The following is a 15995-nucleotide window of genomic DNA, read 5'->3' on the forward strand; positions in this document are numbered from 1 at the left end:
GCAAGTACTTCTCAGGTTGGTAACTAAGAGGACTGTCCTCCCAGCAGCTTCAGCTACTCTGACCAGAGCCAAAGGTAACAAATTCTTCCAAGAGAAAGGGAGGAAATGGGATTATCTCTGTCCAGACCCACAGCACAAACTGATCTCTGGAGGGTTTCCCCACCCCCACCCTATGTCCTCTACTAGCTGTACGTGAAAAAATATTCCCCTCTCATGGCTACTGAAGCAGACACTCAAGTGAGGGGAAAATCCCTTTCAGACTTTTAGAAGGTATTTTGTCTTTTTGTCACACAGAAGCCTGTATTTATTTATATCTTTATAACTACAAAGTTCCCTTCATATTTTAAAATACTTTTATTTCTTAAACATTTCAATACATTTAAAATATTTTCAGAATTAAAAAAAAAAAAGTCTGGTATTTTAAAGTGTTTTTCCTTCTGTGAGACAGGACAGCGGAACCACTCTTAGGAGTGACCCTCTTTAAAACACTGATTTCAGTTGCTTATAAAGTTGAGAAACTACATACCTCTGTGAGATGAGAGTCCACATGACAATTTATATAATGCCCATAATCATACTATTATCTTATTTCAACCAAAATATTTAAATGTCTTCCAAAAACAGAGCTTGGAGGAAAAGGAGAGCTACATTCTGATACATGAAATTCTATTTAATACTCAGCCTTCTGAAAAAAACTGTGGTCCTGGCATGGGCTATCTGTTCACTACTCTGCCTTGACTCTCTGCCCATCAGCTCTCCTTCCCTAAAACAGGAAAATGCCACCTCTTCATATCACATGAGCACTGTGCAGAGAAATTAATTAAAGTCTGCATAGCATTGAATACCAGTGCAATGAGTAACATAAAAAGAACCAAAGGAAATTAAGTAGTAATTAATTAATTCCAGAAGAGAATTTGAACTGAGTGAACAGTGTTATATCTGTCTTTTTAATTGAGTACTGAAAATTAGAAAGAAAATAAAATCGAGTCCCATCCCTGTAACCAGAGATGTTATCATACTGTACAAAAGGGGGGGAATTGACGTTAAAAGGGGGGAATCTAAGATTACACACAGAGCCTTAATATTGAAGTTACCTAACTTTGAGCACATGACCTAGCATTCCTAATAATATTTTAACAAAATTTTTAATGTATAATTATTTATAAAGCTCCAGACAGTAGGTGTGTATGATGCTTTATAGGCGTGTAAAATTGTCTGATCCCTGCCCCTAGGAGCTTGCGTGATGACACCACACATGGGATGGGAAAAGAGGGGGTATGGGAGGACAGGGTTGCAACACTGTGAGATCATGAGATGCACTTACTGCTACATAAGCAACATTTCAGCTTCTCTGTGGTTTTCTTGTTACTCATTTAACACTATATATTAAAATTTGGTGAACAGATACATAACACAAAGACATCAACCGTAAGAAAGGATATGAATAAAGAGAACTATGTAGTACAATGTTCAGACTCAGCAGTTAATATTAAAACATTCACAGGCAAACGTTGCATGTAGTCAATTATTTATATGGGTTTAGCCCTTGGCACCTCCAGCTGAGGTCTGGAATCTGCTCCACCAGCCACTGTAAAATGTATCGTGAGATATGATAGCTGTGTTATGGTTTTTGCTGTAAAAAAACAGTCAGTGTCAGAAGGGGATCTCACAGGCAGAGAGACCAAGATGGTTTAACAGGTTAGAGGCAGAGCTAAGACTAGGACTAGAGTGTTTTGACATTTGTTTTGATATTCTAATTGCTAGTATGTGTATTTAGATTACGGTTGCTTGAACAAGAATCCCCAAAGCAAACCAAACAGAAAAGAGTGCATTTGCAAGTTGCTACCATGAGCAGAAAATTAAAACCATAGAGGAAAGACCCCAGCTTGGAAACCCTGGAATCCATGTACCTTCTTTTAGAAATTTCTGTGCTCTGGGAACTGAAGTAGATTAGAGCTTTGCTGTGCTATCATATTTGTTTGTGCAAAGCCCGTGGTCAGTGTAATTTCTGACCTGGCCACAATCTTACCCTGCTATGTGCAAACATATTCTATGTTAGACACTGTACCTTTAAATGCTCACAAGTTTCCTCAACTTCAGCAGCAGATGAAGACCCTGCTGTGATATTCTAAGGCTATCAGGCATTACAGCCACACAGAGACCACCTAGAACATCCAGTAAACAACTCCAGAAACCCTAAGAAAAATTAATTTAAAGCAAAACATACAACTAATTAAAGGAAGCAACATAGCAAAATATTCTTGATCTCCTAGAGCACAGGTTAACTCTTTGGAGCAAACCTTTATAAGAGCTGTGAACTTGATTCTACTCTTCACTGCAGCTCTTCACAATGGATGGGCAAAATACTGTCTGGACTTTTTTTACAGCCCTTCACACTCCAAATATAATTTGCTTCCACTTTAAGGGTACTTTTCACAATCTACAGAGTACAAAACTATTTTAGTACATAGCACTATTAATTCTTAGGAATTTATTTCACTGGGTGAAAAGCCCAATTTTTAGTCAGCTTTACAATTTAAAATGGCAAACTAAATGTTTCCATTATTCTTATTAACCTTTTTTCCCCAAGTCTTAGCCAAGTTAGTCATAAATTTCTGGCTTCAGTAGAGCTCAGACTCAAAGAGAACTCAGTCTCACTGCTGCTAACCCCTACTACATTACAGTAGCAACACATTCTTCCAATTTCTTTGTTCTTATCTTCCTTTTAGAATTGAGTTTATATCACTAGCGTACAAAGTAGAAGATAGAAAGGAATGAGTAAACTCCGTGTAAAATTTTCCTTTATATTTTGTAGCTTATGAAATGTACTTAAAATTCTGTACAGCTTGGTATTGGTTGTTCACACAAAGTGCATTTTGACTTGTCTGGGGATTCAAGAGGCTGGTTTGGTCTTGAAAGTAGCCCATTCATCAAAGAGCTATGTAGAATTTCTGAGTTCCCAACACATTTTACTAGTTGTTCTGACAGTGAAAATGGAAATTGATATTCTCCAAATTTGTCTGTACTCAAAATTGTACTAAGAATTGATTTATATCTGATTAGAACAAGATTTTCATGCAAATAGTTTTAAAAAATACTTTTTTCCCTTTCCTCTACACTTAGGAAGTGGCTTTTAAAAACTTAGCAGCTTGACCTCAAAAGGATTTAGAGGAGCACAATTTTCAAAGCTGCTTTGTTTACAAAGATAGGTTATGAGTGGAATTTGATTTACCTTCAAATATTACTGGCACATTCTGAGCATAACATTTTAAAAGATATTACTCTCAGCATCACTGTTGTTTCAGTCTGAGTGGTTGCTGACATAAGATTAAAACACATCACAAATTTTAAGTTTTTGCTATATCCCTAAGTGGATCTGGAGCAATTTTGCTGTCCCAGAAGTGAAAAAATAAAAAGTATTTATGAAAAATAACTGCATGCCCCAAACAACAACTGTCTGCTATTTCAGTCCCAAACAACTGTTTTTAAATTACAGATATATTAGATAAATACAGAACATTTAGCATTATAAAATCATGATAAAAAAGAGAAAACTGGGAGCCTAGCCCAATCTCCTGCTCCAAGCAGGGCTAACTTCAAAGCCAGAACAGGCTGCCTAAGGCTTCCCCTGAGTTCTGAGAATCTCCAGACATAGAGATTCCTCAGCTTCTCTGGGGAACCTCTTCCACTGCTTAACCATTCCCCTTTTGGGGAATTCCCTCATATTTAATTTTTATTTCATTTAGAGCAGCTGGTGACAGTCGCTTCTTGTTCTTCCACACTGTATGCCTGAGAACCCTGATAGTCCCCCTTTTGTTAGGGGAAGTCTGTGACCAGGTCCCTCCTTACCAACATTGCTTTCCCACTGTGAACAACCATTCCCCTCATACCCGGTGTGCTCCAGTGCCTCAGCCCCCTCAGTGGCTTTCCACTGGACCCTCTTCAGTTTTCCAGTCTCTCTCTTGAACTGGGAGCCAAGACAGGACACTGCAGCACTGGCCTCTCAGCACCTTCCTGACTGCAATGGGCAGTGCATCACACTATCCTTCCAGCTTCCACTCCATTGGCTCAGCAAGACTCCTGGACCCAAGTCCTGATGGACAGTTTCTCTCTGCACTCTTTCCAAATATTAAAAATTATGTGGGCTTGTGGGGCAAGGGCAAATCTAAATGTCATGGACAGAATACGTATCTTTAGCTGAGGTGAAAGATGGAGGGATTACTGACTTTCAAGAGAGAGCATGTCACAATGGCCTGTGGTTAATCCTTTATTTGATTAAAAAACAGAAAAAGTTCCCCCCAAATTGTAGCTGATTAGTATTGTTATTACAGAGCTTTGCTTTGATGTCTTTGGTCAACAAAATGCTAACTTCCTCCTCCCCCACTGAACATGCATGTGTGTTTTTCAAACCACTTTAGATCATGCATTTTGAAGAAAGTTGGGATAGCCTATTTACCTCAAAAGGACCAATCTAAGCCTACTGAAATTAATGGGTTGCTTTTTTGGATCAGGTCTGGAATGTTAATTGCAGTTACTATACCAGCCTATCTAATCCTTCCAATAGAAACTGAACAGGACCTAAGACACTGCAAAAGGAAAAATCACAAGAAAAATGTATTCTGGAGCAAGTATCTAAGTGAGGCTTGACCTTGTCCCCATTGATACTGATGGATAAAGAAGAACACCAAGATCGTTCCAGTAGGTTAAATACTGACTTTGGTCTAATTTATCCCTAAGTTATCACCTACTGCATGTTCCAAGATGAAGTTCTCACTCAGAAATGTGTGGATGGAAATAACTAGGTCATGATACATGCTTTTATGAAGAGGGTACAGATTAGCAGCTGAATGGAGAGCGACCAGAAAGCACAGACTTTGTGTCAACTGAGAATTCAGAGGAATTTCTGGCCCCTGTCCCATGACTCTGCAGCATCACACAGAGCGGATCCCTGTCAGTATTACCAGGCCACCCTCCTTGCTGGAGACACAGCTTCCTATTTGGCCAGCTTGTATTTGCAAAGTCCTATAAATTTTGGGCTCCCTTTGCAGCCCTGCCACCAACTATGTGAGTTTTGGCAAACAAACAGTGTCAGAGTCATTTGTGCTTGAAGGCAGTTTCTAGTTAAACTCCAGGTTCTCGTATTTTCTTGCAAAAACTGCAGAAAAATGTTTGTTTATGGTAAAAGAAAAAAAGGGAAAAGAAAAGGAAATATGCTGAAAAGACCCCCACCCTAAAGTATAACACCAGTGGAGGTTAGCATTAGGTGCATATATATATATATATACATATACATACATACATATATATATATATATATACATACATACATATAAATATATATATACATATAAATATATATATGTGTATATGTATATATATATATAAATATATATATAAAAATATATTCAAACATTTCAAAACCAATGTCCGAGGTTTACTGCATACAGTCCTTTTCCACCTGGCTTCCAGTGGTTTGAATTTTCCATTATATGACCTGCATGCCATTTTTCTGGATCAATATGTGGTAACATTTTTTAAAAACTTCAGGTGCTATCAGAAGTACAAAATAAACCAAACTGTAACATAATTATTTCATATTCCTTGAAGAAATCAACTCTGGAGGGCAGCGGTCTTTCGCAAGAAATGTAACTACAAGTTCAAACAAAAAAGTGACCTTTGCCTGTTGCTACAAGTATGTTGCTCCAGGGGATTTGGCAGTGAGCTTTTCACTGGGAGGAGTCACTTGGCATTGGTACTGGTTTATGAAAGAGCAGAAGAAAGTATAAGTTGGTTTTCTTAAATGAGTCCCTACCAGGAGGACAAGCACTGGTGGCAAGTAAATGTTTACCTCAGTGGAGCACTGTCAGGTCCCACGCTGCTGCAGTAAGCGTTCTGCACGGGGCCCGTCTCTGTGCCACACATTGCACCTGCCTCAGCTGGGTCCATGTAGCCATTGAACACCTTGATGTCTCTCAACTTCATACTGTCATTTTGTGAATCCAGAGATACAATGTCCGACGGGGAGCTCACAACACCCGAGTCCTCAGTGGTGTCCTCTGATGCAAAGCAGCTGCTTTCTGATGCCGTTTCTTCCACCTCCGATAGCTCCAGAACTGTGTCATCCACTACATAAACATTATCATGTGTAGACAGCAGGCTCTCTAAATGAAATACAGCAAGGAAAGTTAGCTGGAAGTCATCAGTACATAAATCAGAGAGCTGTCCCTTTATAATTGAAAAAACCCACATGAAATGCATTAGAAATGTGAGGGAGGGTGCTCAGTATTTGTAGATAAGATAAAGATGATTTGAAAAGTGACAAAAATTATGTCCTTTGCCTTTAGAGATGTGGTTTGCTATGCTGGTCCTCTGGGGTTTGAGACTTATAACTTCCAAAGCAAATCATTTTCCTTAATTCTCTGAAGACGCAATTTTTCCAGGGACAGTTTCTTGAGGAATTACACTGAAGTTTAAATTGCATGTTTCAAGACATCACTCCTGTTACTCCTTATGGCAACATAATCTCATTATTTCTCTTCTATTCTATGTCAAACAGATAACATTCCCAATAAGAAGTCTATGTACAGGTAAAAATGGGCAGCATTTCCCAGTCAGGACTCTTAATTGATAAACTAGATCTACTGCTGACCCAGTGGGTTTCACTGATTTTATCACCATTCAATTTTTCTATTTTTCAAAGCATACAAAATCTCCTGATAAGTGTACAGAAAAGTAGACAGTACCATAATTAAAATAGAAACTTTTCCAATGTTTAGTTATTTATAAAGGAGATCAAGGGATATGCCCTTTGCATGTTTGATTCTAATAAAAGCTACAGATTTTGAGAGGAGATTCGACACGGTATAATTTCGTGTACCCTGTTTTAGTTTGGTTCCTGTGAGCTACCCATTTTTGTGTTTTCTGGTAAAAAACACAATTCGAATTTCTCTTAAGAAATGTACTCAATTTCATCCTGCTATTATGCCACTAAAGGAGAGCTCCCAACCAGGTCAATAATTTCCATGACTGAAATTACTGAGTGACGAAAGAGAATCAAGCTCAAACACACTTCTCCTGATCAAAAGGAATCAATAAAGACTAATCTAAATGTTTAATTTGGAATTACAAGTGTGCTCCATTCTCTTCTTGAGCCTCAGTAAGCAACAGGAAGATTAAACAACAGTTTATGGTCTGATCTTCCAGACACTTGTGGTGGAAGTTAATTACATGAGAAGTCCCAGGTCTGCAAGTGTGACGAAGATTAAACATATACTTCACTGCATTTTAGGCTTGGAATTAACAACTTTTTGGGGAATACATGAAGCTATAGCTCAATAAAAATGATCAACTGAGAAAAATACTTCTGAATTCTGTTGTATACACAAAAGTGTTTTGTTCAAATCAGAGAACTGAAAACAACTTCGTCAAATAATGTCACAGAAATAATTTTGTCAGACTATAGCTTAGCAGTGAAACTTTGAGTAAAACCAGAATAAAAATCAAGCCAACATTCTCCTTGACTGAGGTTACAAGATGCCATTAAGTACCGAAATTGATTTGACAGTAGAAGCAATAAAATTCAGAGGGTTACAAATCATGATTAAACTTTTAAGTGCTGTCAAGCATTGATATTAATGATGGAAGATGATCCAAAGACACTATTGCAACTTTGGAAGCAATGTTATTTGATTTCTTTGACCTTATTTTCTGTAACATTAGTTCTAGATTCTGGATATAGTCTCCGAGATTATTCCATTTTAAAATGGTAATTACAGGAACAAAGTATGTGCCACTGAATGGATTTGAGTATGCTAACCATAGAACTACAGTTAGCAAAACACCAACAGGAAGGATAAATAAGAATAGTTTGACATTGAGCATCAAATAATAAAACCCCACAAAAACTCACTGTGAACAAACAGGTATGAGTATATGGCTTCTTGGCTTTTAGACAAAGAAAAAAAAAAGCCCGGTAACAAACATTAATAAAAGTTATACTATGTTAAAACCAGGACAAAGTAGGATAACAAAGAAATCAATTTATAGAGTGGAGGTTGAAGAATGAAAGCACACAGGAAGATTTTGAAGTAATGCACAATGCAGTATATACACCTTGATGAAAAGAGACCTCTCTGTAATACATGACAAATCTATTGTCACATGGATGCCATAAATGACCTCCACCCTATAGCTGGCATAGCAATTTATAGCTAAGTACCTACTCCCATATCCTGACATGAGGGGGACAGCCTTTTCCTCACTTGCTGTCTCTTGCATTTCGTCATCCTCGTCTTGCCCGCCTGCAACTATTTCCTGCATCTTTCTGCTCAAGGATTTAGATCCTTTTGGTCACAAAGCCCTACTTGCCTACTGCAGTAGTAACAACACTCAAGTCTCTCTCTGCCCTGCTGCAGGATCCCCACCTCCAGCTCACTGTCCCCACATATTGACAAATAGAAGGAAAACTAATCTCTTATTATCAGAGTTCACGGGCAAATTGATCCCTGTTACGTCTGGATCTTAGCAGCTGAATCACCCAGGCCAGAATAAGAACCTCCTCATTCAACAGCAATTTTATCCTGAAGCATAGAAATACAAATAGACATCTTTCTACTCAATGATTAAATTCCCAAAGCTCAAGCAGAACTAAAATGTTCCCCTTTCTTCAAACCTATCAGTTTGACAAAGTGCTTCCCTATTTTTTATCTTCACCAAGAAGATTCATAAATTTTTAACACAGTTAATGCATGGCACTGAACAGAGTTATTGGCTGAGACAAACCATTTTGATTGCCACTACTACTTGTCTGAACACGAAAGCACACACATAAAACACGACTGTGATGGTTCTGTGTCATGTTAACAACCTTGTTTCAGCACTAAAACACCCCTGTTTCAAATTTGAGCCATTCTTGGATGGATTAAGTAAGAACTATTCTTCGTCCTACATGCTTGATTAAGTCTTCACTGGTGCAAACTGAAGATGGGATGGGCATTACTGGGTAATGACACATGACATGAAGAAAGCCTACCTCAACATTACTGAGAGGTCTTGTCTTCAGGAGACAGAAAATACTTTTTAAAACTTTCTAATTCTACAAGGAGAACAACGTAACATTTAGTACTAGATGTGATTCTGCCTTGCAATTTTTGCATTTCTTTTCTCTACCCCACACTCATACAGTGTGGATGGCACTACCGAGGTTTTCTGTTGGTCAAATAAAGAAAAAATTCCCAACATTTTCTTCTCTTTCCTCTTGCATAACATTAAGACAAATTCAGGCTTTGATCCTCAGGACCTCATGCAGACATATGCAGGTTAAGAAACAGTATTCAGCAAGTACTTCTGAAATGAAAGCACAAATAACAACTGCCACAGATAACATAGTACTGAAAGATTTATATACAGAAGGCTGAGTTTTCAAATGTATAACAATTTTCAGTAAAGTAACCTCATTCACTGGCATCAGGTGGGGTGTGGTACTGAGAAGCATGTAGAAGTCAGTTCATGGTCTCCAAGCTATTCTAAAATCTCTGTGGGACATCTCACCCCCACACGAAACTGGAGAGAGTCCTTCAAAGCCTTGCATTGCTGCTTACCTATATCCTGGTTCAGGCTGCAGACACTGCTAAGCTAACATGAGTGCTGTACCAGGGATCTCCCCAGATTCGCAGCAGCAGTGCTGCCGCTGCACAATTAGGTCAGCCACAAGTTACAAAGGCTTTCTGGCAGAGGAGGACGGACTGGGACGTCTGTTTGCAAAAATGTTGCCCGTGATCACCAAGAGGGAAAGAGGCGAGTAGCTCATGAGTAAGGAATGTGAGCTTCTTGTTTAACACAAAAGAGATCTTGTTGCCTTAATCTCAATAGCCTGTAAGTAATTAGGAAAACACTGAACTTTGAGTTTAGAGGAGTCATATCTGCACTCGTGCAGTTTGATATTGCATATATATACACATTACTCATCCAGAATGCCAATGATGGGGAGACAGATAAACCTCACCTGGTTTAAATGCGAATCAGCACTTCCAGAAATGAAGATTTCATTCAATATATGAAGACTTCCATGGGTAAAATACTCACTTTGATTACTACTATGAAAATAACCACCATCAAAATTGAATTAGATTAGAATTGGACATAAGTGTTCAAAAGATGCCTATCCCATCTGGACTTACAAAATCAGTCATCAAAGCCCAAGTCATCAGTCCTTCTGAGTCCAATGGGCACAGAGAGTAAATCCTAACTATTCAGGAAGTGCTGTGACCTGGTTTTACAGCACTGCTGATGTTTTGTTATTACATTCAATAAGGACACACATAAAATGTAACAGTTGATTCAACCCTTACATGATGAGTCACCTGAACTTCACAAGCATTTTAGAGATGCAGAGTTTCTCTAACTTACCTAACTCTTGCTAACATGTTGGTAATTGTTTTACAATTTCTTTCATCATATGTTCCACTGCCACAGAACTTTCTTTTTATGGACTAAAATTGCTTTGCTGTAGTCCAAGTGGTCTATTATAATGAAGTTCTAAAAAAATTACCACAAAGTTCATGATGTTAAAGAATATTAATTCTTATAATGATCACCAAATTATAACATAATTTTTTCACTGACAGTACTTAAAACTTCTATCAGGAGAAAGAGACACTGCTCTAATTATTTGTCCTGGCAGTAAAAAAGTTGAGACGATCACAAAAGACCAGTATTAAAGTACTGTGCATTTTTTTTCATATGCTTGGAAGTAGGCTGATGGAAGAAAGAGGAAAAGATAACAGTTGTTATGGCAATTATTTATAGAGATTATGAAAATGAAGAACACAGGATTAGCTTAAGGGTTTTCACACAGGTACAATGTGATCTTGTTACATTTTACTCATTTTTTTCATGGATCAAAAACCTGCATGTAGAGATAGATGCTAAAGATCTCCCAATGAGCAGATAAAGCAGTAGACAGAATGGGTGGTCTTCTCTCTATCATAATTAAAATTTTAATTTTAGCATATTTGAGCCTGCATGCATACTTTCTTCTTTTTTAAAAAGATTCAAAGAAACAAAGAGAAAATAAATGACCACTGTTGTACTTTAACAATAGTATTAGGGGATTGTGGGAATGGATCAATTCCAAAGCACTCCTCTCCCAGCTTCTGGAACTGCCTTGCAGAAACTCAAAAAGAGGCCAGGAAATATTGAGCTGAGGTACCATGCTCTGCAGCTCCAGCCCTCCTCCAAAATGAGGATGTAGAGCAGCTTAATGTCGGCTTAGTTTATTTAGGTCACAGAATCACAGAACAGTTTAATTTGGAAAGAACCTCTGGAGGTCACCTAGTTCAATGTCCTTCTCAAAGCAAGGCTATCTTCCAGCTTTGACAAAGTAGCTCAGGGCCTTGAACAGCTTAGCTTTGAAAATCTCCAAGCATGAAGACCCACAGCCTCTCTGGAAAAAATCATGAATCATTCCCTGGGCAGCATCTAATGCTTCTCCCACTTAAGAACATTATTTTAATGTCAACCTAAAAAAATTCTAGCTGCAACTTGTCACTGTTGTGGTCTTATCTCTTTGCAGTGAATCTCAGAGGAGAGTCTGTCTCAGTCTTTCCTCTTCCTTTAGATGCAAGACAGCATTCAAAATCTCCTTACCCTTCCCTTCTGCAGGGGAGGGCTGAACAAGCCCTCTTGCCTCAGCACCTTAATGTGCATCCTTGATGCTTTGTGACACACTCTGGTGTGTCAGTATCTTGTTACACAGAACTCAAAACTGGACTCACTTTTGGACAATGGACTCACATGTGGCTTCATGGTAGCCAAGTAAAGGGGAATAATCATTTCCTGTGATCTGCTGGCTGTGCTCTTGCTAGTGCAACCCAGCCTGTGGTTAGTGCTTCATCACTGCAAGGGCACATTGCTGACTCACACAGCCCTGCATGCGACTTCCAGTCTCACATAATGAGATATTTTCAGTCTCCTTCCTAGTCTTATGCCCCATACTCATGTTTTCCAATAGGCTCTTTAATTGAAGTCATTCTCACTGCAAACCCTGCAAACAAAAATAAATCCATTCTTTATATGCTAGCCAATAACAAAAATTAAAAGACACAAAGGACATGTCTCACCAGACATATCATCAGAAAGGTACAAATGGAGTGTCATTAGTTACACCCTGTGAATCTTCAGCATTTCCATAGTCAATCCCAAACTAATGACAGTTAACTTAGCTACCTAGGCCTACTCTCCTATGGTTGAAAAATAAATGCAATGTGGACTCATTTAACCTGCCTTATGAATTTTAGGTAGTGAAGCACTTCCCTTGGGGTTAAACTTGTCTAACTGTCTGTTGTTAGTTGATAACACAACAGAAAAGTAGTGTAACTTTCACAAAAGCTTTTTTGGCAATGGAGTTTCCTACACCAAAGGCAATACAAGATAGGATCAAGCCAGGGAATGAGAAGTGAAGAGTGTTCCAGTCCTTCCATTGTTTTTCCAAGCAGCTGTGAAGAGCTGTGCACTAATATTTGCTTTTCCTTTCAAACATATACTGAAAATGATCCTGAAGTCTTTCTCTCAAAACAACAATACCTAAAATGTCTGCTGGCTCTTGAAAGTCTCAGAGGAAGCTACCTCTGCAAGTAAATGTCTGCTACCCTCTCCCATTTCAGACCCTTATTTTTACCACCTGCCAAACAGGCAAAGAAAAATTTCTGAACTAATGCAGCACAGATTTTCAGACAGGGGAAAATCAACATATTGGACTTTATTATTCCTATTTCTTTCCCACAGTCCTTTCTTCGGTGACTGAAAAAGACTCTCTGACCCCTGCAAAGCCCATTTGACCTAGAATGCTGGCGCAGTTGCTGAACTGCTTTTCATCCTCTCCATTTTTGCACCCTCTTGAACCCACTAGCTCCTTGCTTTTATAAAAGCCTTGTTTGGACTCTCTGACAACTCTACATCATAGCCAGTAACTAGCCTTCCTTATTCAAAGGGATCAGATGTCATAAAAGCAACACAAAGAGTAAAATGCTCTTTGACAGAAAAAGGATCGTGTGTCAAAGTAGATCTTTCCTTGATTAACCAGAGAACATTGTCACTTGGCTTTGGGAAGGACAGATTTTAGAAAATGAAGCAGTAGATTGAGTTGTTAATTTCCTTTTATACATAATGAAGTAAGATGGGGAGAGTTTCACAACAGTTCCTGGTGTTCATTTTTTGAGGTTAACAGCAAGCTAGAATGATTCACAAGGTGATTTCAGGGCTCTGGATGGTCCCTTACTTCAGGCGAGGAGAGGGGTAGAGTGCCTAATCTGTGCAGTTCAAAAAGACTACAAACAAGCAGACAATGTAGGTTAGAGGAGGAAGATAACACAGAAGTATATTTAAGAGCAATTATAGATAACTTTGAACTTGCACTTTCATAAATCACCATGTGTAACACTGGCGACATGCTGTGTTAAATAACAGGGCTCTTTGGGGGTGTTTGCAGGACAGGAAAATCTAGATCTAAAACCAGAGACTACCCAGTGTAATGAGCCTGGTGAAGAAATAACCTACTCTCCCCATTTTGCAGGGAATTATTAGTCTTAAGTGATAAATCTGGGCAATCTGCATCCTTTTCAGAGGTGGTCAGCTTTCACTCAAGCACACTGCAGCATCTAAACAAATGGACTGTGAAGGTGATTTTCATGAGCCACCTTAGAGAACACACTCTATAAAATTGCTTGAAAAGCATATGCAGTGTAATGATTAAAACCAGAAATGATTAGTGTACCTATGCAATAAAACAACGTTTTATTAGGTGATTTTTAAGACCACAGAAAAAAGGCCATTTGCCCAACTTTTCTTTTTAAACTTCGCTTTTTGCCCTTGTGTACTCTGCATCAATTAATTATCTTCCTTAGTTTGTTAACAATTCCATAAAATCTCTGCTGCAATTTTATATTTATAGCATCATCCACAGGAGAAAAACATAAAACACTTTCACATTGTAATTATCCTTTCCTTCCCCAGCAACTGGCTGCCAGTCTCTTCTTCAGCAAAGAAGAGACACAAAAACCCAACCCTAAACCAAGCACACATACACATATGTACAGGCACCCTTGCGGGATTTAAGAGCTCTTTCCAGAACTCTTCTCCCAGTTGTGTATTTATTTCTAATTAAAAGTGATTAAAAGTTAGGAAGGGTGAAAAAGAATCAGGTCAATCTGTAATAATCCATTACTGAAACCATTAGGTATTACACACATACAAATAAAAATTTTTGAACAGATGCCTTCTAATTTTTAGGACAAAGTATAATTGTCTTGGGCACAAAAGCACTCCTACTGGGAACTGCTGCACAGCTGAGAGAAAACCTTCCTATCAACACAGACTTACTGGCAGTAATGGCAACAAATACTAGTTTTGCTTAATACTAAAAGCTAATAGTGAACTACAGGCTGGAGTGATGATTAACAAAATGGGATTTTTTCACTTGCAGAACCCTCCAGTTCCCCCATCAGTGCATCCATTATTTTCCCTTGCATCTCTTTCTCTTTTTATAGGCTAGTACTTTATTATAATCTGAAGTCAGACAGAGCCCTGAGAAAATTTTGTGAACAAACCACCATTAAATTTTACAATTAAAATGGCATAAAACTACTCCATTTAATTGGCCAAAACATACTTCAGCCAAACTGCCAACAATGTAAATACCTACACAGATTTTCAACAGCTAGCTCCAAATTTAGATATGAAAACATTTTCATATACCTCCATAGTATAAAGACACAAAACTCTACTCTGACCTCTTTTGATGTACATTAACTGACCTTGCACCTCCTGCACAGTGTAATACGTGCTTCTGCCTCCAAGAGGCTTTTCAGTAAACTTGGGCTGGTGGTTTACTTCAGCAATTCTATTTCCAGAAATATTTTAACCTAGAAGAGCATGTTTCTTTTCTTAGTTATAACACATTTTACTGCACATACATACTGGATTACTCTGCTATCGTACTTCTGTAAGACATCTAATTATGTCAGTAAAAGCATAAACCTAGTGAGACACTACTTTGAGTACGTGAACACTTCTTATCACTAAAACAGTTTGCCTTCTGGAACTGCCCAGTAAAGAAAAAATTATTCTTGCAGGGAAGAAAACCAAGGGTTGGAGTACACATAATATCTCCCTGAAATTCTTGTGTGATGCCCTGCGAAAGGGCATTGTACCATTTTCAAAGGACGTTTCCTAGGCCCTTTGAAGACCAGACTCCTGTGCTGGGATGAGGGCAAACCAAGAGCAGTGAGGCCAGGACAGTGCATGCCAATCACACTCTCCACCTAAAACACTTCCAGGCACCCCTGGATCTAAACTAGCAGGAAACAGGCACACACATGCTGCTGAGGATCACCTGGGCAATTGGTTCTGTGGAATTATAGCAAGAGACAGACTTCTTTTTCAGTGACACAGACATAGCCAAGCAATCACAGCATACAACAAGAATCAAATGCAGGGAGAGTATTGTGAGTCCAGGGGAGGGCCATGAAGATGATCAGAGGGCTGGAGCACCTCTCCAGTGGAGACAGGCTGAAAGAGCTGGGTTTGTTCAGCCTGGTGCAGAGAAGGCTCTGGGGAGACCTCATAGCATGTTTCAGCTCCTTGAAGAGGGGCCTTTCAAGAGAGCTGGAGAGAGATTTTTCACAAGGGCATGTAGTGATAGGACAAGAGGAAATGACTTTAAACTGGAAGAGGGTAGGTTTACATTAGACATTGCAAAGAAACTCTTCATTTTGATGTTGCAACAGGTTGTCCAGAGAAGTTATGGATGCCCCATTCCTGGAAGCATTCAATGTCAGGTTTGATGAGGCTTTGAGCAACCTGGTCTAATGGAATACATTCCATTCCATTTAACACCTCTGTCCATGCAGGAGTGCCAGACTATAGATGATCTTTAAGGTCCCTTCCAATCCAAGCCACTTTATGGTTCTTGATACAATGACCTCCATACACTATCCATG

At 38.8% G+C, this 15995-nt stretch overlaps 1 protein-coding gene across 2 annotated transcripts in view; it reads right to left on the minus strand.

The window, feature by feature from the left end:
* Positions 1-15995, minus strand: part of COBL (cordon-bleu WH2 repeat protein) — a 155914-nt gene that overhangs the window by 20091 nt on the left and 119828 nt on the right. For both annotated transcript variants that reach the window (XM_053991372.1, XM_053991363.1), the window contains one exon: positions 5849-6161. In XM_053991372.1, coding sequence (XP_053847347.1) covers positions 5849-6161 — 313 coding nt within the window. The remainder of the gene's footprint in view (positions 1-5848; positions 6162-15995) is intronic.

Source organism: Vidua macroura, chromosome 1 (genome assembly GCF_024509145.1).
Source record: "Vidua macroura isolate BioBank_ID:100142 chromosome 1, ASM2450914v1, whole genome shotgun sequence".
In the NCBI taxonomy this organism is placed as follows: domain Eukaryota; kingdom Metazoa; phylum Chordata; class Aves; order Passeriformes; family Viduidae; genus Vidua; species Vidua macroura.